At 41.0% G+C, this 21,903-nt stretch overlaps 1 protein-coding gene across 3 annotated transcripts in view; it reads right to left on the reverse strand.

Moving 5' to 3' along the window:
• INO80D (INO80 complex subunit D) overlaps positions 1-21,903 on the reverse strand; it is a 72,465-nt gene that overhangs the window by 48,795 nt on the left and 1,767 nt on the right. For 2 of the 3 annotated variants that reach the window (XM_040984545.1, XM_040984543.1), the window contains exons 2-3: positions 4,916-5,008; positions 4,567-4,813 (exon numbers count right to left, since the gene is read on the reverse strand). In XM_040984545.1, coding sequence (XP_040840479.1) covers positions 4,567-4,784 — 218 coding nt within the window. In that variant the 5' untranslated portion in view covers positions 4,785-4,813; positions 4,916-5,008. Of the gene's footprint in view, positions 1-4,566; positions 4,814-4,915; positions 5,157-21,903 lie in introns of those variants that run through there. The other variant, XM_040984544.1, reaches the window with a different exon arrangement.

The following is a 21,903-nucleotide window of genomic DNA, read 5'->3' on the forward strand; positions in this document are numbered from 1 at the left end:
TCCTGTGGTCTGTCAGCCTCTTTGATAGCACACAAAGTGACACATCGAGAGTCTGAAGGATCACATAGAACTCTCTTAAGGGGAAACAAATATATGTAGATTCACAAATGTCTTACAACATAATCTTGAAGCATGTTACGTATGCTTTATGCACACCCATAAGAGAGAAAACGACAGGGAGGAATTTTGCTGGCTTCTTCAGAAATAAGGCTGTTGGCCTCTATGGAAATCAGTATGGAGAACACTCAAACAACTCAAAATCTGCATACCATATGATCCAGCAATAGCACTCCTAGGAATATATCCAAAACACCTGTTACACAAGAAACCAACATGCACCCCTATGTTCATAGCAGCACAATCAGTAATTGCAAAATCATGGAAGCAACCAAAATGCCCATCAGCAGAAGACTGGATAAGAAAGCTATGGTTCATCTACTCCATGGAATACTACTCAGCTATTAAAACAAACAAAATGCAGTTCTTTGTGGCCAAATGGGCCCAACTGGAAACCATAATGCTAAGGGAAATGAGCCAATCCCAAAAGGTTAGATACCACATGTTTGCCTTAATTTAAGATGAAATGATGTCAATATGAAAAATGGTACCTATAAAATGTAATATTATCTCAACCTCTAACAGCCTATCCCACATGCAATCAGATATCGTGAAGTAACCAACGAACCAACAATCAATGTGAGTCAGACTGCTTATGATCTACATCAAAGAATTGTAAAACCTAATATACTTTTAATTGCCTATGTAATTCCGTAACGGGGTGGGAGAGCAGAGAAATCTTCCATCACCCTAGAAGGTGTGAGGAAGACGTGAAATATTAGTTACTCCTCACTAGGACATTGAGGATTTCTCTGTACACTCCTCCTAAAACTGTTCTGCAACTAAACTCTTGACATATGTCTTGTTGGAGTTATAAGCCAGTCTAGACTACCCGAGAAATAGCCAGGTTCAGCAAAATTATGCTTCAATGCTATAAAAGGCTAAATATTATAATGAAAATAGACACAAGACAGCTGAACAGTAATCTATAGCTATTTTAAGATGTATAGAACCCGTTGTATATAAACTAAAATTGAAATGTCAATGAAGTAGTCATAGGATTTGGTTAAGATCTTGCATTTATTTTTAACATATTGGTTACTCAATACTATGTCAATTAATTCCATAACATTATAAATTGTTGCTGATGTCATGTTGGAGCTTTTAATTGATCAGGATGATACTCTGCTGGCTCTACCTTCAGACCAGAAAAGGTCTCCCTAAGTAGCCGTTGAACTTATCTGGACACTAAGATGCCTGACTCTATGCTAGGTATATGCTGGCAATGAAGGAATCTCAACTGAACTTGCACTGTGGTTATGCAACATGGTGGAGGAATCCACCATGGGGCAAGGGTTTGGGAAGGGGTAGGGGGAATCCCAGTGCCTATAAAACTGTATCACATAATGCAATATGTAATTAATTAAATTTTTTAAAAAAGCTTTTTAAAAAAAAATAAATTAAGCTTAAAAAAAAAGAAATAAGGCTGTTGGAGAAGTTTATTTATTATAATGAACTACTAAGCAAAAAATGAAACAGAGTAGATATACAAAGCTTAGCTGTGGCTGATGAGGAAAGGGGTATTGGGAACGATCGCACTCACCAGGAAGTTCCCCAGAAACAGGAAAAAAATGTAATGAAAAGCAAACGGTTTCCATGTGCCTAGGCCCGCTGGAACACAAGGCTGCATAAGGAACAGAGCTGAAGCCAATCTGCACATGCAGGCCTCCTTAACCTTCCGTAGGCCAGTTACCGGGTCACGTATCACAACTCCAGAAACCTTCTAAAAGGAGAAACACTTCCTAACAAGAATGGGTAAAGCTTGCTTAGCTAGTAAACAGCAGAGGCTAGGTACGGCCACTGCCTGTGACACTGACACCCCACACAGGTGCCAGTTCATGTCTTAGCTGTTCCGCTCCCAATACAGCAGCCTGCTAAAGGCCTGGGAAAGCAGCAGAAGATGGTCCAGGGGGTTGCATCACCCTGCACCCATGTGGGAGATACAGATGAAGCGCTTGGTTTTAGTTTGGTCCAGCATTGACCACTGCAGCCATCTGCAGAATGAACTAGCTTATGGGAGATATTCATTCTTATTCTCTCTCTTCCCTTCTTGCTCTCCTTCTATAACTCTTTCAAATAAATCTCCTTAAACAATAAACAAATATGATTAAGTTTGCATTATGACAATTATATAGAAGGGCAACTGCCAGAGGGCACAGTTTCTATTGGGAGAATGAAAACGTCCTAAAATTAGATTGCTGTACAATCATGTAGAATGGTAAAAAATAGTGAATGCATACTTTAAGTGGATAAATTGTATGGTATGTGAGTCATCTTAATTAAGCTGTTTGGAAAAAGAATAAATGTACAAGGAATAAGAAAATTCCTTGGCAGATAGATGTGAATTATATATAACCATAAATTTAAAATATTATATAAAATAACCAAACAAAACTGCTTATTTCTGTGAAACAAGGGCACAGTGATAAGCCTTATCTCCCCACCATGTAATTGTACCCAAAAAATGAACTTTAGCAGCACTACCTTCCGTGGAGTTAAACATTACTCTATTTTAAAAATGCGGACATGCATGAATTAGTATCTATAATGTACACCAGGTAAGTTAGAAACCAGAAGCTCTAACTTGGTGAATTAAAAGCTTTAGAGAACTTGTTTCCTAAAACAATACCTAAAACTATGTCCCATCCAGAGGTCCAGAGGTAACAGTGCTGACAATGATGAAAGCTTATTTTCAAACGGGTGTTATTCTTCTCTATAACACATCATGTAGTATAGTTGTAGCTATTAACCTTTAAGCACAGGTTTAGACATACTAGTACATGAATTCAATCTGGATTTCTTGAGGTAACAAAAGAATACTACCTCTTCCTAATGGCCACTTTAACCTGTTTTCAAATAATGCTAATAACTGCAGAAATATTGATAACATTTCATCCATAGGCTCATGAACCAGTTGTGGAAAACAATATATAACTTGGTGCTCAGGAGGCAAAACACTTTCTGATATGAGAGACAGAGATCCTTTCCCTTCACATCTTGTTCTGCAACAGGAACACTATTTTGAACACAAAGATGAAGACACAGACCATGGAGAATTCATTCTCGAGAATTACGGAATTCATGTCAATCTTGCTGCCAACTACTAAGGTAACTCCTTGCTTTGCATCAAATGCTCAAAGCCCAAGGTCCACAACTGCAGCAGTGATACACTGAATTCAAGAGAAAACGCCAGAGGTGTGTTTACAGTGGAGCATGAACTAGAAAATTCACCTACGTTCATCCATTCTTACGGTTAACAACAGGGAGGGGTAAGGCACTACCATTTTTGGTCTGCTCACACCAACTGGACAGATATGTTTATCCTAGTCCAGTCTTACCTGAGATTAAAATTTTATTCCTTGCCTCACTAAGCAGCTGTTGTTAACTTTCAGGCTTTGTAATTCGAAGCGTTTGGTACTCATTAGAAATTCTAAGTTAAGAGTATTCCCAAATCACCACATTACACTCGTTTTGGTAGGAACTCTACCAGCAAAATTATTTCACACCAAAAGTGTTAGAAATGCTTAATATAACATACAAAACACATAATTCTTTGCCGATCAAACTATGCAAGTAGCATTTCGCTTATTTATAGGAACATGATGAAGGCTACATGTGTTTTAAGACAGACGTAAAAGTTTACATTTCCTATTTCAAGCTAACAAGTATGTGAAACTTGGAAAACCACGATTTACCTCTTTGACATCCTGCAATGATCAGCAGGGTTTCTGGAGACTTGAAAGAGTGACATGAGCTTATAGAACCAAGACTTAAGTCCCCCAGAAATATGATGACAAATTGCCAATGTAAAAACATATCAACATTTTTCCATAATATTCCGTAAACATAAATTAATCATTCTAATGATAGCCTACACTTACAGTGAGACTGTTGTTTCTAAATTATGATAAACATACTCTTTGGAATTCTTTATCAAAAAAGCAAGATTATGAAACAACGCCAAATGTTGCTTAGAAATCTGGTCAATCCTCTGAATGATTCAAGTAATATATTTGATGCTCTATTGTTCAGGGACAGATTTAAGACCCTCAAAAGTATTATCATCCGTCACAACACCTAATTAGTTCCTATAATATTTCTCATTTAAGCTGGTGACAAGTCAGACATTAAACCAAATAACCCAGTAGCAGTACTTCAAGGAACAACAATGAGAGGCAGGGAGGGGTGATGTGTGTGTGTTTTAAATAATTCTACACTTCTAAGTCTAGGAAATCATCAAAAGAAAACATTCAATTTTTTTCAAATAATTCTCCAAATTTATTACTATTTTTTGTAAAAAAATTCCATTTTTCATCTTTAGAAGCATTCTAAAATTTACTGAACTCAACATATTAACCCACCACTAGAAAGACATGGAAAGACCAGAAATGGTACAAGTACAAGCTCACCAAATTAAACCCAGGATTGAGTGCGGTTATTAGCTCTTACCTACGATCCTCTGATTTAGGAATGGGGTTGGTGCAGCGCTGGCTGTTATACTTTGCCACATATTCACATTGCTTGAAGGGGGCAGTTTTGTCCTCCAGAACGTGTCTGATACAGAAAGCGTAGCCGTTGAGTCGCCGCTGCTTGCACAGTTTGGGGCTATATGAGCACAAGGGCTTATTGTCAACCTCAGAGAAGTGTATATGTTTCCCTTCATACATCACGTGACTCTATTCCTTGTGAACATCAGCTAGAAGGACGCCACAAAAAAAAAATCCAAATGATAAATCAGAGTATGAGGGATACTTAAATTGAGAATTTCCCTGAGGGACTTCGGGCCCCACAGTCATACCTGATTTTAAATCTTCCGCATCATAGCAATCTTAAGAGAACCCCAAGGATACCACAGTTTGGAATGCTGCAGAATCAAGATGAAGCAGATTGTCTACGAAAATATCAAAAGGCCTAGTTAACAAACGGAAATAACATGAAGCTAAGCTCCCAGGAAATAGAATACCATGACATCACCCTTGCTAATGTGATGGATTCTTCAGTGCAATCCAAGATCCCAATAATGTGGTCAAATAGGAAAATATAAGTCAATATAAAATATTAACTTACCTTCTCCCCTCAATTAAAGTTATTTCTCAAACCTGCAGGACTGTCCCACCAAATGACTGTGATAGGTGGAAGCTCTTTTTATAGTATCATTGACGTGTATGCCGTACCTATTTTCAGAGTTCAAATCCCTACCCAATGCCAAAGGAATAAACTGTAAGCCTAAATATCCTTCAGAAAGTCCACATTTTTTGGTATGTTCGTGGAGTATTTAGCAATTCATAACAATGTTTCTACTAAACACAAAATAGAACAAACTCCTGCTTTTAAAAAAAAGTTATTTTCCCATGTCTTACCCAACTCTAACCTTAAATCCAAAGACTAGTCACCTGACCACATTTACACCACTCTTTTTTAAGTGCTCTGTGCTACATGTTACCCATTTTAGCACAAAGTAGGGCGGCAAAAATGGTTATGCATCTTTTAGAGAGTCGATAAGAAACAAGAAGGAAGAAATTACACAATACTCATTATCTCTAACACTATACTCTTCTATTTTGTAAGTTAGAATCTCAGTGAGAGGAGCAAGTAAAGCCTACCCTCTCCCTCACTTCCAAAGTCACCCATATTGCTGAAGATCAGCTTGTGCTACGTTGGATAAATCATTTAACCTCTCAGAACCAGTTTTCTTGCCTGCAAGACAGGGATAATAACAGCAGCCCTGTTATCATCAGGTTGCTCCAAAGATCAAATGATACGAAGTATATAATACACCAAGTTTCATGCCTAGTACATGGCAGGCACTGGATACATGGAAGTAATTAACCACAAATATTACTACATTTGTCTTCCAATGAAAGAGGTTGAGAATTTGAATTGCCTTTAAGAAGTATTTTACCTTCTTTATTAAAAACTAAGATTTTTTTTTTGAAAGGCAGATTTTAGGGCTGACATAACGGCTCAAGCATCCAAGCACCAAGATACAATATAGGTGCCAGTATGTGCCCCAGCTGCTCCACTATTTTTTTTAAATGCCCTTTACTATGCTCTTGAATAATATAAAGTAAAAGCAGTTGCTATCTATCTACCTATCTACCTACCTAAGACTGCCAAGTCACCCACCAGCTGCCGCATCTAGCACGCACAGTAACAGGGCCCTGCAGGGGAGCAGAGCAACTGGGACTCAGACGGGACATAGGCATTCCAAGCAGTAACTTTACTACTCTGATGAACACTAGCCCCTAAATTTTGTTTTTTTAAGTTCTCATTTGATTTGAGACCCTATTCAGGTACAGACCCTGTGGTGCAATGCTGCCTCGGACACTGCATCCCAGATCAGAATGAAGCATAATCTGCACAAATCTCTTGTTTTTTAGATTTGGCTGAGATTTTCTTCTTTCTTCCTAATAGGTACTCTTGAAAAAAAAACATTATTTATTGTTCCTAAGGCATGTTGCTTATTATATAGTACATGATATTGTTAATGTCATGTCATTTCTTATTTTATCTGCTTGCTCTGTCAGGGGTTAGATGAGTCTAGTCAAAATTCTCTACTATAATTACAATGTGGGCACTGTGTTACAACTTGCTGCTTGGGATGCTGCATCTCATATTAGAGTGCTGGATTAAGCCCCACCTCTGATAATTCACCATAAAGGGCAGTAGATGGATTCTTGCTGTTCACATGGGAGACCCAGATGGATGTTCAGGCTCCTGGTTTTACCCAGACCCAATCTTGGCTGTTACTGGCATCTGAGTTTTGTCTGAAATTTAACCTTGTCAGACATAAACACTTCTTTTTAAAAGAAACTTTTTTTAAAAAGGAATTTTTACAATTTTATTTAAAAGACAGATCTACAGAGAGAAGGGGAGACAGAGAGGCCTTCCATCTGCTGGCTCACTCCTCATTGGCCACAGTGGTGGGAGATGCTCCTATTCCAAGGCAGGAGCCAGAAGCTTCTTTCGGGTCTTTCATGTAAGCGCAGGTTCCCAAGGCTTTTGGCCGTTTGGTCTACTTTCCCAGGATTCAAGCAGGGAGCTGAATCAGAAGCAGAGCAGCCTGAAATGCTGGCACTTGCAGGCCAAGGATTAACTTATTATACCACTGCAAAGGCCCCCTGGACTATCGGCTTTTATGGTTTGAAACTGTCAATCATGGGGCTGAAGAACCTAGGCGTTTTCTGCCTTTTTTGATTCTGCCTTAATGACTTGGCTGGGGGCTGTGTGAACCTCAGGCCTGATAGCCTACGTGACACCCGGCAGGACACCTGGCAGGTCACGTAGGCAGACCACTCCTCAGGAAGGAGGTACCTGGTGTTTGATAAGATTCACAGCCCAATAGCTTATCAATTTGTACTTTTTGAAAGTTGCTTATTTCAAACACACCAATAGAAGCCTACTAAGTCATGACTGTATAATTAATAGCCTGAAATGTTTAAGAACTGGGGGGCTTGGGCTCCCTGGGCTCTTCTGGCTCGCGCTTCTTTTGTCCTCCTTGTGGATCTTTGCAGCCTCAGCTGCGGCTGCCCCTCCCCCGCCCAGCCATGCTGGGCTGGGGGAGGTCGCTGGGTTACCTAGGCTAACCTGAATAAACCACCTTTTTGCCTCAGCACCGACTTCAGACTTGATGCTTATCTGGGGGTTTCAAAAAACCGGCACAACAGGGCCAGCACATGGCACAGTGGGCTGACACTGTTTGGGATGTCTCCATCACACAGTGGAGTACTGGTTGGAATTCTGGCTGCTCTGCTTCTGATCCAGCTCCCTGCTAGAGCCCCTGAGAAGGCAGAAGATGATGTCCATCGCTCATGTGGGAGACCCAGACAAAGCTCTTGATTTCTTCAACTTGGTTCAGACCTGCCAGTTGTGGCAATTTGGGTAGTGAACCACTGGACAGGTGTACTGTCTATCACTCTGCTTTACAAATATCTTTTTGAAGTTTCCCATTGTGTTTTTGCCCCTTACTTTTGCTCTGAATTTTACAGAGGCACTAAGTTTTAAACCACAGTTTATAATACATACAACATAAAAGTTACCACTTCAAACAAACTCACACAAAAACCATAGACCGGGAAACTATGACTTACAGGTTTGTTGTATTTCGTAAGCGAACGCTTTATTATTACACAGCCGCACTCATTCATTACATCCTGCCCGTGGCTGCATTCTTGCAATGACTTCCTAACACAGAGCAGCGTAGTCACAACAGAACTGCATGCCACAAAGCCTCAAATACTTAGAAAGTATTTGCTAGTCCCTATTCAGACACATCTCTTACGGAGTTTCAACTGTTACTCCAATCTGAAAGTCATTTTGTTTTAATAAGTGAGTTGGTCCAATTTATATTGTTTTTACTTGGAGTGTTTCTGAGAAATGTGTCATTAGGCAATTCCGTCATTATGTGAACATCAAAGTTCATACTCATACAAAGATGGCTGCAAGCTCACAGGGCAACGGAATCACCAAGCAGCATGTCACCGATGGCCACACGGTCATGTAACACGACAAATATTTCATCTCAATTCCCAATTTCTCTGTATTGGTCATTCATGTTTCAAGATTTCCTCTTATTATGAGCAATGAGAAAACTTTCCATACCTACCCACCCTCAGGTATTTTTCCTTATGTAATTTTCACTTTGCTATAATTTGTAACAATTCTTAAAGACAGAATTATTTAAATGACAGAGCAACCAAATACAGATAGACAAAAAAAAGAGAGACCTCTACTCACTCCCCAAATGATCACAATAATCAGGACTGTAGCAATCCAAAGCCAGGAGCTAGTAACTTCATCATAGTCTCCCAATAAAAACAATCAATAAACCTTCAGTATTTTTTTTAAAAGAAAATGATCTTTATTTGATAATGACTGTCTTTTTTTTCACTATCTACTCTGGTTCTGCCAGTTCATTCTTTGTCTTCCTGTTGTCTTTTCATCTACATTTTTAGGATTTTATTTTTTACTGGCAAGTCAGATTTACAGAGAGAAGAGACAAAGAGAAAGATCTTCCATCTTCTGGTTCACTCCCCAGTTGGTCAAAATAGCTGGAGCTGAGCTGTTCCAAATCAGGAACCAGGAGTTTCTACCGGGTCTCCCACGTGAGTGCAAGGAGGGTCCCAAGGCTTTGGGCCATCCTTTATTGCTTTCCCAGGCCACAAGCAGGGGGCTGGAAGCAAAGTGGAGCAGCCAGGACATGAACCAGGGCCCACATGGATCCCAGCACTTGCAAAGTGAGGATTTAGCCAGAGACCCTTCACGTATCTATTTAAGCTTTGACATCTCATCCTCACACTCCTGTATCAGAAGGGCTACCTCCCACCACAGGAAGTACTTGTTCACAACTTTGCACTTGCTCTGCTGCTTCACACAATGTAACATCATCCGTTGAGCCTTAATTTCATGGTGGACTATTCTTCTTAATTCACAGAGGTCCACATGGCATAGATTTGGCAGTGGATGGATGATAATTTATGCTTTCTTTTCAACTGACCAAGAAGAGTTCTACTAGGCTGCTTGCTACTGGCCTTCTCCCCTTCTCTGAAGTTCTTGTACAGACCAGTAGGACGCACTGCCAGGATTTGAACTTAGCCCCACCTCTCCTGTCACTCAGGAAGCCCGCCCCACACACCCACCTTTGTCATTCCAAGCATGGGGGTTATTGGTTTGGGCCTCAGGGTGTGTCAACTGCTTCGGAGGACACTGCCCAGTCAAGGAAGTTGTTCTCTCAACTTTCACAGCACTGAATAGCAGGAATTTATATATTTTGCTTACAAGGTTTGATAAGTTATCAAACACTCTATTTCTTTTGTTTCTCTTTCTCTTTATTTTCAAACTGCCTTACAGAAGGGAAAATAGAAATGCTACAACTCTGCCACCATTAACCAGAGCTATCTTTTAAATACACCATGAAGAAAAATAAAAATCGTAAGGCATACTTACTATATTTCATAACACTTATTAAAAAAAATCTGTTTTAATTTTTTTAAAGGTTTATTTATCTGAAAGGCAGAGTTAACAGAGAGAGGGAGGGAGGGAGGCAGGTAGAACATAGCAAAGAGGGAGGGGAGGAAAGAGAAAGATATCTTTCATCTGTTGTTTTACTCCCATAAAGGCCACAGCGGGTCAGGGCTAGTCCAGGTCAAAGCTTGGTCTCCCAAGTGGGTGGCCGGGGCCCAAATGTTTCAGCCATCACTTCCCTCCTTCCCAGGCACTTCAGCAGGCAGTGGGACCTGAAGCAGAGCAGCTGGGACTTAAATCAGAGACCCAATATGTGATACTGGAGTTATATGCCTCAGAAGCAGTGGTTTAATTTGAGGCACCACAACGCCAGCACCCCACATAGTACTTGTGAAGCAATTTTCTACATTTTCAGCTGCACTAAAGCCAACACTTAAACTAGTGATTACAGATGCCGGTTAGGACACCCATATCCACATCAGAATAACTGGGTTTGATTGCAGCTCCCTGCCAGTACAGACACTGGACAGCAGCAGTGAAGGCTCATGTCATTGGGTTGCTGCTCCATCCCACACACACCTGCACAGGAAACCTAGATTAATTTTCTGACTCCCAGCTTTGGCCCTAGAGCCCGAGACATTGTGCCCATTTAAGGAATAAACCAGCACATAGGCACACATGCTCTTTCTCTAATAAATGCTAAATTTGCTTTAATTCATTTTTCTCTATTCCAAAAGCCACATGGAAAATATTTATTAATTGAGCTCAATTAAAAGTCCATTGTTTTTCCTGTAGCTTTGGAGGATATTAATAGTAATTTTAGGCCCTTAGAAGATTAATAATCTATGCATTCAAAAGAAGTGACTAGAGTGGCCATGATACTGCAGCATGTGAAGGCAGCTCCCTGCTCATGGGATTGGAAAACAGAAAGCGATGGCTCGAGTGCTTGGGCCCCTGTCACGCATGTGGGAAACCAGCAGTCAGTGCCAGGCTCCCAGTCCTGGCTACTTCAGCCATTTGTGAAGTTAACCAGCAGATGGTTTTCTTACTCTTTCCTTTTTTCTCTCTGTGTGTGTCACTCTGTCTTTTTTTTTTTTTTTAACGATTTATTTTATTTATATTGGAAAGTCAGACATACAGAGGAGGAGAGACAGACAGGAAGATCTGCCTTCCACTGATTCACTCCCCAAGTGGCTGCCACGGCTGGAGCTGTGACGATCCAAAACTAGGAGCTAGTTTCTTCCAGGTTCTCTCACGCAGGTGCAGGGATTTGTGCCATCCTCCATTGCTTTTATTTGATAGGCAGAGTTACACAGAGAATGGGAAAAACAGAGATAGAGAAAAATCATCCATCTGCTGGTTCACTCCCCAAATGGTTGCAAAGGCTGGTGCTGGGTCCATCTGAAGCCAGGAGCCAGGAGCCACTTCCAGGTTTCTCACATGGAATGCCAGTGCCAAAGGTAGAAGCTTAGCTTACTGTGATACCCCTAACTGCCTTTCAATAAAAATAAGTCTTTAAAAAAAGGAAACAAAGGAAGGAAGCAGGAGACCTACTCAGGCACACCCAGTTCCTCTGGTCCTACCAAACCTTAAAGCAGCCTAGTATATCAGCAACAGATTTACAAACTGGTCCCCCTCCTTGGCCATCCCTGGTTACCACAGGTAGATTCCCAAAGATTGAGGACATGGTACGTCCAGTGAGGAACCTCTTGTGCTTCTCTGTTTGGGTATTCAGCACCTTCTACTTAAATGGCTGTTCAGTAATCTCCCACCCTAGAGAAAGAACACGTAAAAGAACCAACAGTTTGGGGCCCTGCGCAGTAGCCTAGCCACTAAACTCCTTGCATTGAATGTGCTGGGATCCCATATGGGTGCCGGTTCTAATCCTGGCAGCCTTGCTTCCCATCTAGCTTCCTGCTTGTGGCCTGGGAAAGCAGTTGAGGATGGCCCAAAACCTTGGGACCCTGCACCCACATGGGAGAACCGGAAGAGACTTCTGGCTTCAGATCAGCTCAGTGCCAACTGTTGTGGCCACTTGTGGAGTGAACCATCGAATGTAAGATGTTTCTGTCTGTTTCTCCTCTCTGTATAAATATGATTTTCCAATAAAAAATAAGTAAATCTTAAAAAAATAAAACAATGACAATTTTCTGTGCATCGTTACACCCCAATGCCTCGCATAGGGTCTGGAAGTTAGCAGGTGTTTGGTGAGTACACACTGAATATGTAATTACATTCTGTGTCAGTAACTTTTAATTACAGACTTCCTGCCCCAAAGCTACCACTACATTTACCAACTGATTAGTAAATGATTTTTAAATCCAAAATGGGTACTTCAGATCATCAATACAATTATTCCTAATAACAACAATCATAACAAGAGAATATATAATTTAGAAGCACTAAATTTTTTGAATACATTAGTACATCATAAAACAATATCAATTGTCTCATCAAAAAATTGTCATGCAATTTGCAAACCCATATTTACTGAGCAATGTTCAAAACCATTCAAACTCCCCAGGGTGCCCATGGAATATTATTCAGCTGCAAATGAAACCCTGTCATTTGTAGCAAAACAGACCAAACTGGAGGACACTGTGCTGTGGGAAACAAGTGACACCTAAGGACAAAAGTGTCACATGTTCTCCCTTATACGTGGGAGCTAAAATAAAAATAAAACAAAACAGCTCAACCTGAACACAAAATGCTGATTAGGAGGAATGCAAGGGGTAGCAGACCTTTGGAGAAAAATAGGGGAAGCTGGGGGCCAGCACGGTGGCTCAACAGGCTAATCCTCTAGCTGCAAGTGCCGGGATTTCATATGGGGGCCCCAACTGCTCCACATCCCATTCAGCTGCATGCTTACGTCGTGGAAAGGCAGTGTAGGCCAATCCTGGTTCATTGGCCCCTGCACCCATGCGGGAGACCTGGAAGATGTTCCTGGCTTAAGATCAGCTCAGCTCTAGCCATTGCAGCCATCAGAACCAAGCAGATGGAAGATCCTTCTGTCTCTCCTTCTACCAGTAAACCTGCCTTGCAAATAAAAATAAACATTTTTTAAAAGTCCAATATACTTTTCAAAAAAGAATTGGGAAAGCCGGGTGTGGTTCGTTATTTATGACAAAGATACTAATACGATACTATCAAGAGGGAATGGGGTGAGGTATTTATGGAGATACTCTATCTCACAATTTTTGTTTTGCAAGTTTAAGACCTTTCTGAATAAAGTGTTCAAAACTAAGAAAAAAACCATTAAAACTTATTAGAATCAACTTCCTTCTAACCTGTCAACTGAGCATTTACTCCAAGGTGCCAAAGCTCTCCCAAATCACCTCAACTTCTGTGACATTATAAAAAAGTGTTGAATTTCAACATTTTATTAGCAGCTTTTGCTCCATCTGAATTTCTTAGATGTGTGATTAATTCTTCCTTCTCATTCCAACTTTAATTTTTTTTAAAGACTTATTTGAAAGCCAGAATTGGACTTTTTCCAGGCCCTGGTTGAGCCCCTACATGGTTGCAATGGTTCTGGCTGCTCCCTTGCTGGAGCATTAGGAGACCACTGAATCAGAAGTGGAGCTGGGATGAGAGCTTCAATGCACTCCTCAGAGGCTTAACCCATCATGCAATAAGCCGGTCCTGTTTTTCAGTATTTTCAATTCTTACTTATTTTTCGTTTTAGTCTAAAGGCAGGAAGAGAAAAGAGAGTGAACAAAAATCTTCCACCCAAGGACTTACTCCCCAAGTTACTACAAGAGCCAAGGTTGGACCAGGCCCAAGTCAGAAGCCCCAAACCCAATCTGGGTCTTTCCTGCGCCTGGCAAGATCCCCGATACTGGAGCCACCACCTGCTGCCTCCTAGGGTGTGCATCACCAAGAACTGCACGTGGAGAAGACTTGTGAGCCCAGAGCTCCTCGATCAGGATACAGGGACCCCATGTGATGAGTCAACCTCTGCACCAAATGTCATCTTCCTTCTCTTCCCTGCACCGCTGCCCGTTTAATATTTTTCAAGTTCTATTAACAGCCAATTTTCCAAGTGGTTATTGTGGTGCAATGTTAAGCCACAGCTTTGAATTTCCAACCCCATATCAGAGTGCCTTCTCTACTCATGACCCAGCTATCTGTGCATATATAACCTGGGAGACAGCAGTTGATGGCTCAGGTAACTACTGTTACTGGGTCCTTGCCACCCATATGGGAGACCTAAATGGACTTCTTGCTCCTGACTTCAGCCCGGCCAGTTTCAGCTGGCATCTGAAAGATGGCTCTGTCCTTCTGCCTTTCAAATGAACAAATATAAACAAACATTTTTTAAAAAGCCAACTTTGGGCCCGGCATGGTGGCCTAGCGGCTAAGATCCTCACCTTGAACCTGCTGGGACCCCATATGAATGCCGGTTCTAGTACCAGCAACTCTACTTCCCACCCAGCTCCCTGTTTGTGGCCTGGGAAGGCAGTTGAGGATGGCCCAATGCCTTGGGATCCTGCACCACTTGAGAGACCTGGAGGAAATTCCTGGTTTCTGGCTTCAGGTTGGCGCAGAACCGGCCATTGTGGTTACTTGGAATTTATTGGACGCAGATCTTCCTCTCTGTATATCTGACTTTCCAATAAAAATAAATAAATCTCTAAAAAAAAGCCAACTTTGTATCATTCTTTGCTTCTTACTTTTGGATACTCAACTACTTTCTATTTTCAAATGCCGCCTTGAAAAGCTCAATTTAATCTATGTATTCCAGACATGCCTTAAGTGCTGCTAAAAAGCAGGAATTCAAGGAAAATGATCCGCTGTGTCAAACCCTAACTTCCTTCTCAAAGGCTGTGATTTTAGCCAAATCACCCTGTCTTCCAAAACAACTGCTCACCTGGCCATCTCTCTAGGAATGGGCTTTCCTTTTCAGATAAAGAAATCATGGGAAAAGCACCAGGGCACATCTCAGGACAAAGCTAACAGGTTTTTCATTCTTTACCTCTAGCCTTCCACAAGGAAGTTCATTGCTTTTACCCCTCACCCAAGGTGAAATTCACATCACTTTCACTCTCTGCCAATCAGTCTAAGATGTAAAGAAAAAAGGAAACATCCAAGGCCAGAGAATCTTAATCAAATGTCTTCCAGACCCAAATGTTTAAGTACAACGTTAATAAAGACAAGAAGCTAACACAAGACTCTAACTTCTAACGGTACTTTAAAAAGGAAGAAAAAAAAATTCTCAGGCAGACTAAATTTATTAACAGCTCCAGGAACAGCATCTTCAGCTCTAGAGGCCACTTGCTTAGAATATAAACGGATCTATATTCCCCTACAGAAGAGAATGTAGGTGATTAAGCACTTCAGAGCAACAGCAGAGTACGCACCCGTATTTAATTATTACCGAAAAGCAGAAATAACTATTTGGGAGAACAGACAAGAATCAAGTCCCACAGAAAGGCTATTTCCATAACAAACACAACCACACCAGAATGTAGGGGTAGGAAATATATCCCGTTTAGCATTTTATGCTGAGTTTGACTGGAAAATAAAATAATTCATTTCCATTGTTTCTTCTTGCAGACACAGAGTTAAGACATCAGCGGGGAGAAAGGGAAGATAAGCATTTTAATAGCAGCTCTTTGATATGCCAGTGATAGCCATAAAACAATCTGACAAAAATATGAACATTGTTCTCTTTGGGACTACTGCTGTGTGGCCTCCTGGGAGTCTCTCCGGGTGTCGCTGCTGTGCAGTGCCGTCTACCACCTAGAGCCTAGACCTGCAATATTTAGTTTCACAATATAAGTTATTCCAGAACGGAGTACGTGACTGATAAAAATCACATTAGTCTCTTACTCTTAAATTCTCAACATACATGTTTTTCCATGAGAAATCTTTTCAAAATTAAACTTAATTCAAATCGATGTAGCACAAACACGCGAACAGATGACAATATATTTTTAAAAATTTTAACATGCACAAATCAACATTTAAAAAAAGGGAAATTTTTAGGGTGAAGAATGAGAGAAAATTTATGAATTCATGATTGGAAGAAAATCAATGAAAAACTGCTTATCACTCAAAAATATAAACAGCATTCATTATAATTAAAATTCAAAGTAGAGGGCCCAACAGCGTGGCCTAGCGGCTAAAGTCCTGGCCTTGAACGCGCCAGGATCCCATATAGGTGCCAGTTCTAATCCTGGCAGCTCCACTTGCCATCCAGCTCCCTGCTTGTGGCCTGGGAAAACAGTCCAGTATGGCCCAAAGCCTTGTGACCCTGCACCCACATGGGAGACCTGGAAGAAGTTCCTAGATCCTGGCTTTGGATCGGCTGTTGGAGCAGCCTGGGGAGTGAATCATCAGATGGAAGAGCTTCCTCTCTGTCTCTCCTCCTCTCTGTATATCCGCCTTTCCAATAGAAATAAATAAATCTTTTTTTTAAAGATTTATTTTTATTATTTTTTTATTGGAAAGGCGGATATACAGAGAGGAGAGACAGAGAAGAAGCTCTTCCATCCGATGATTCACTCCCCAAGTGAGCTCAACAGCCGATACTATGCCGATCCGAAGCCAGGAGCCTCCTCTGGGTCTCCCACGCGGGTGCAGGATCCCAAAGCTTTGGGCCGTCCTCGACTGCTTTCCTGGGCCACAGGCAGGGAGCTGGATGGGAAGTGGGGCTGCCGGGATAGAACCGGCGCCCATATGGGATCCCGGGCGTGCAAGGTGAGGACCTTAACCACTTGTGCCACCGCGCTGGGCCCGAAATAAATAAATCTTTAAAAAAAAAATTCAAAGTAGAATATTTTTCAAAGAAAAGCTTATTAAATTTGTATTATGTACCACATACTATGTTCAAACAGCTCTCTACAGGTTCATTTGTATTATGAATTTTAAAAGTGTGAATGGCCTTTACTCTAGTTCCTGATGTGATGTCTGAGCAAGGCAGGCCAATTCTCGCCACAGTGGAGAGCCCTCACTGGCTCAGATCAGGTAGGATGTAGTGATGCTGTTCAAATCTGGTTCTGCTAATGATGAGCTGTATGATCTTAGGCAAGTGATTTAGGCTTCGTTTTCTTCTCTGCAAAGGTAAGATAATAGTTCACCTCTTTGAGTAGCTTAGGAAAATCGAATTAGCTATTTCATAAACTGTGCCTTAGCATGGTACCCAGCACACAGCAATCACTTAATGTTAACTGCCAGTAGAAGCCTAACCAGTGGTTATTAGCATTATCATTTTAATCTGGAATCTGCAGGGCTAACATGTACCCCTCTGGCTGTTAGTGGTTATCTGAATGGTATAGTATAATTCTCTATTAATTCTGCCCCTCACATCCTTCTTGGGGCTAGGGTTACAAAATCCACTAAAAAATCATTCCTATGATTCATATTAAAAATCTAATATTAAAAGAGCTTTTATGCAGTGATGATCTTATAATGGAAAATACTAGCAAGATGGGCAGTGCTAGATTTGGTCACAGCAATTATTAGCTCCAGTTAATAATCCTTTTAAACAAAAAAATGCTCTCTGAGTTTTTATCCTTACCACTATAGCCACCCTATAGTTAGACCCTGCACTATAGAACAGGAAGACAGAAGAAAAACTAAGTTGTAACTGTAACCCTAAAATTCTTTTTTTCAAAGGAATCTGAAACTAATGGTCTCTTTGTTACCAAATCCCACCTACACTCCTTTCCACTTTCACTGACCTGACCTCTCTGCAGCCCTGGACACTGCTGACCACTTTGAAAATTTCTCCTTTCTTGCTGTTCAGTCAGTGGCTTTCTTTTTCTTGCTCCTGACACTTACATGTCAATGTCTGGAAGTTCTTTTAATCTAATTTTACAGGGGTGCAAGATGAAATGCCAACAGGGGCCTCAGGCAGAGTATAAAATTAAAAAAAAATTTTTTTTGTTACAAGTTCCAGCAAGTTGTTGCAATTAAAAAAAAAATGCAGACCTAACATTTCTAAAGAATCTAACTTTTCAGAAGATAAAGTTCTAAATTCTCCCACAAAAATAATTCTTTTTTTTTCCATGACAACAGCTTATTTAGATTCTAAGGTATACATGTTGTTATGACCCCACCAAATGATTTTATAAACATTTCCTCTTCTATGAAATATTAGCCATACAGTCACATTCAAAAAGTCTAAGTGAAACAAAACATTTCTACAGGCTTCTATGATCATTTTTATTCTGTACCAACCCTGAGATCAGCGGTTTTTACCCAGACTTCAAACCAAATATACAAAAATTGTTAATGCACATAAGTGCACTTTTCTGGAAAAAGCCCAAGACCAGCTACCACAAACCCAAACATAGCTGCCTCACTACAGGTGCCCTCTTTGGAGAATAACACATGCCGGCTTCAGCCAGGACCCCATGGCTTACCACCTCCACCAGCCCCTGCAGCCTCCTGGACCATCACCTTAGTGCAAACTCCTTCCCATCTCTTCTCAGCAGCTAGCTGCCTCAGGGGTACAGTTCTTACTGCACTCCTGTTGCAAATAATTTACTTGGCCAAATTCTCCTGCCTATCTCAAACTCCTTTTGACCTGGCCAGGCTGGCCTCTCCTCTCCCTATTCCCAAGCTCCCCCAGCTCCTGGGCCCTACACTCAGAACCACAATTTGCAACACAGAACAGCCTTTTGTCCCTAGGCATTTATTCATACTAGCAGGTCCCACCTCCAGGAATGCCTAACTCCTCCCTTTCACTTAGGACAGCAGTGCCTCCAGGAAGCTCTCCCTCCACAGCCTGCCCCAGGGCCTCATTCAACTCTGCAGATATCAGTTAATTTCTCTTCTATACACTAAAAGCTCCTCAAGGGCAGACCTAACACAAAGAAGTTAATCTGTTAAATGAATGAACCAACCCTGACCTTTGGCCTAAGCAACTCCTACCTTCAATTCCATCATTCCAAAGTGAATTTACCAAAAGCCCCAAACTAGTCAGAGTGCATGAGACCCTAGAGGTAAACTTTAAACACTCAAAAAGTAAAGCCACCTCTGGATTCCCTTGCTGGGATATTTGGCACACCTCTACATTCACTAACTCATAGAATCCAACAACTAACTTCCTGCTGCAGAAACTGTCTACAAATACACTACAGTCTTTCATTTGCACAGAAATGTTGATGTGAGCCATGAAAGTAATTATAGCATCCTATCTGTACTCAACAGATGGAAGATTTCTCTCTCTCCTCTCTGTAAATCTGCCTTTCAAATAAAAATAAATAAATCTTTTAAAGATGTTACCAGTAGTTATCATCTGAGTGGAAGGAGTAAGCCTACTCATAAAATAGGGTAGGAGCATGAGTTAGTTAGAAAATGGCATTATGGGGACTGACACAGTGGCTCAATGGGATACTTGTCAGCCTTCTGGTACTGGCATCCCATAAGGACACCAGTTCATGTCCTGGCTGACCAACCTCTGATCTGGCTTCTTGCTTAGGGCCTGGGAAAGCAGAAAAGGATGGCTGAAGTCCTTAGGCCCCTGAGACCACACTGCAGGCCCAGGGGAAGATCCTGGCTCTTGACTTCCTCCCTTCAAATGGGCTCAGTTCCAGCCTTGCAGCCAGTGGATGGAAGATTTCTTTATCTCTTCCCCTCTCTAATTCTGACTTTCAAGAAAATAAATCTTAAAAAAAAAAAGTACCCAGCAAGATAGCTTAGTGTCTAAATCCTTGCCTTACAAACACTGTGATCCCGAATGCTGTACTTTCCATCCGGCTTCCTGCAGTTGGCCTGGGAAAGCAGTAAAGGAAGGCCCAAGACCTTGGTACCCTGCACATGGGAGACCAGGAGGAGGCTCCTGGCTTTCGATTTTCCAATTTTTTCCCCCAATTTCCAGATAAAAACCAAAGATGAAGGAACCAGCCCAGTGAAAGAAAAGGGACAAGAACACAGGGCCCAGGCCAATATCAGCCAGCAGGGAGCTAGACTACAAATAAAATCTGACCAAACACTGACCTTGTCTGAGAGATTCAGGATCAAGAAGTCATCTGGCTTCAGTACGAAGAGGGAAAGGAGAGTGTCGCCTCATCTTTTAAACTATCTCTCCAAGTGTCTCAGAATAGCCCTGTGACAGCCAGTGCCCCGAGAAAACAGTGGAAAGGAGCCTGTTTTGACAAGCACAATGGGGCATCCGGATATATTAAATGGACTTAGATGTAACTGCATAGCACATACAGGTGGGACATCTGCTTTGGTAACAATTTATAGCCTGCAACTCGGTCTCACCTATTCACCAACTGTTTTACAAGTGACCAGGTGTGTGTGTGTGTGTGTGTGTGTGTCGCATGTCTAAGAACACTGCTCTCCAACTGTACTCAGCTACAAGTGATCTTTCCTAAGCTAACAGTGCTATTCCAAATCTGGACACAGCGAACCTCAGGGACCAGCACAGCTAACAAAGAGGGGATCAATGTTTGTTTGAAATGACATTTTTTTAATATTGAATATTTCAAAATTTTTAAAACCACCTAAATTAAAATGTTCATTTCTCTAAAAATAGTAAGAACATTATCTGCTAAGAATGGATGGGTTATACAAATTTCCTTATACAATCTTTCAATGATATAATAACATGTATTTTTAAACTAAATTTTTTAACAGTAAGAAAAGTATGCTTCAAATTAAAATTAATTCGATACTTTCCCTGAAAGTCTTCTACTTGTTTCAAATGGAATGTAAGTTTTAAAACATCAAATTTTCTATTCCTTCAGTAATAAAATGGTCCATGTGACAATCAAACCAAGAAATTAATTTATAACTGGAATGGGGATATGAAAAAGCACAGAACTTGTATTACACAAATACAGTTTCAGAAAACAAAAGAATGCACCGTTGACAATATAACCACAAAATAGCAAATTATGATGCAATAAAACTTTTTTTTCAAACCTTAAAATATTCTAAGAAAAGAAAGTCAAAGGATCATTTTTTTTCTCCAGTCAATATGTTCTAAAAATAAGAACAAACTATAATAGAACAAATGATTTTTGGTACATAGTCATATGAAAATGTGCACGTCAATAAGCAATTTCAATTAATCAATAAAGTTAAAACAACCATGAAATGTAATTTGCATTTTATATGCAATCCATGCAGTCTCAAATATCAAGACTTCCTAAGCATGGCTATTATTGTTAAGAAACAGGGTTTTATTCCAAATACACAAGAGGAAAAGTCAGACACACTTAGACACCACATCAGCAGCGTCACTTAGATGCCAGACAGAAGTTGGCACTGGCCAAGCCAAGGGTTGCCCATTGCTTTGCAAGTGGCAGCTTTTCTTTGTAGATCAGTGAGGAGCCAAGGGGTCCGGCTGTGGAGCCCCCGTAGCCTGCTACCAAGCAGCAAAAGTGTGTACACACACACATTCACACCACACATGCAAAATACAAGCCCGGGGCTCACTAAAAATCCAGAGGGCCAAACAGCCAAGGTTACCCCTGCCACCCACCCCTCACCCTGAGGGTGGCTAGGGGACATTAACATTTCAACTCCCACACTAAAGATCAGGTAGAAGGGGAGCCAGAGGAACCACAGGGAACATCCTATTGCTGCATAGCAGGACATCTGGATTCGGCAGTTCAAATTACATTTCTGCTAAAACTTTTCAAGGGCTCAAGGCACCGAAATATAAGTAAAATCGAATACATTTAAATAGAAAACTAACCCCCCCCCCCCAAAGTAGCTAAATTCAGGTGCCCTAAGGGTTCTTGCACAGGCCCTTCTGAGTTGTAGCAAGAACATGTCGAAATTTCCTTAAAATTCTCACGTTTCCATTTCCAGGGTCGAGGTTCAGGACAGCACACAAATCTAAGCAGTTACTATCAGAAT

The sequence above is a fragment of the Ochotona curzoniae genome, unplaced genomic scaffold, assembly GCF_017591425.1.
Source record: "Ochotona curzoniae isolate NIBS_2020 unplaced genomic scaffold, NIBS_Ocur_1.0 contig_4148, whole genome shotgun sequence".
In the NCBI taxonomy this organism is placed as follows: Eukaryota; Metazoa; Chordata; class Mammalia; order Lagomorpha; family Ochotonidae; genus Ochotona; species Ochotona curzoniae.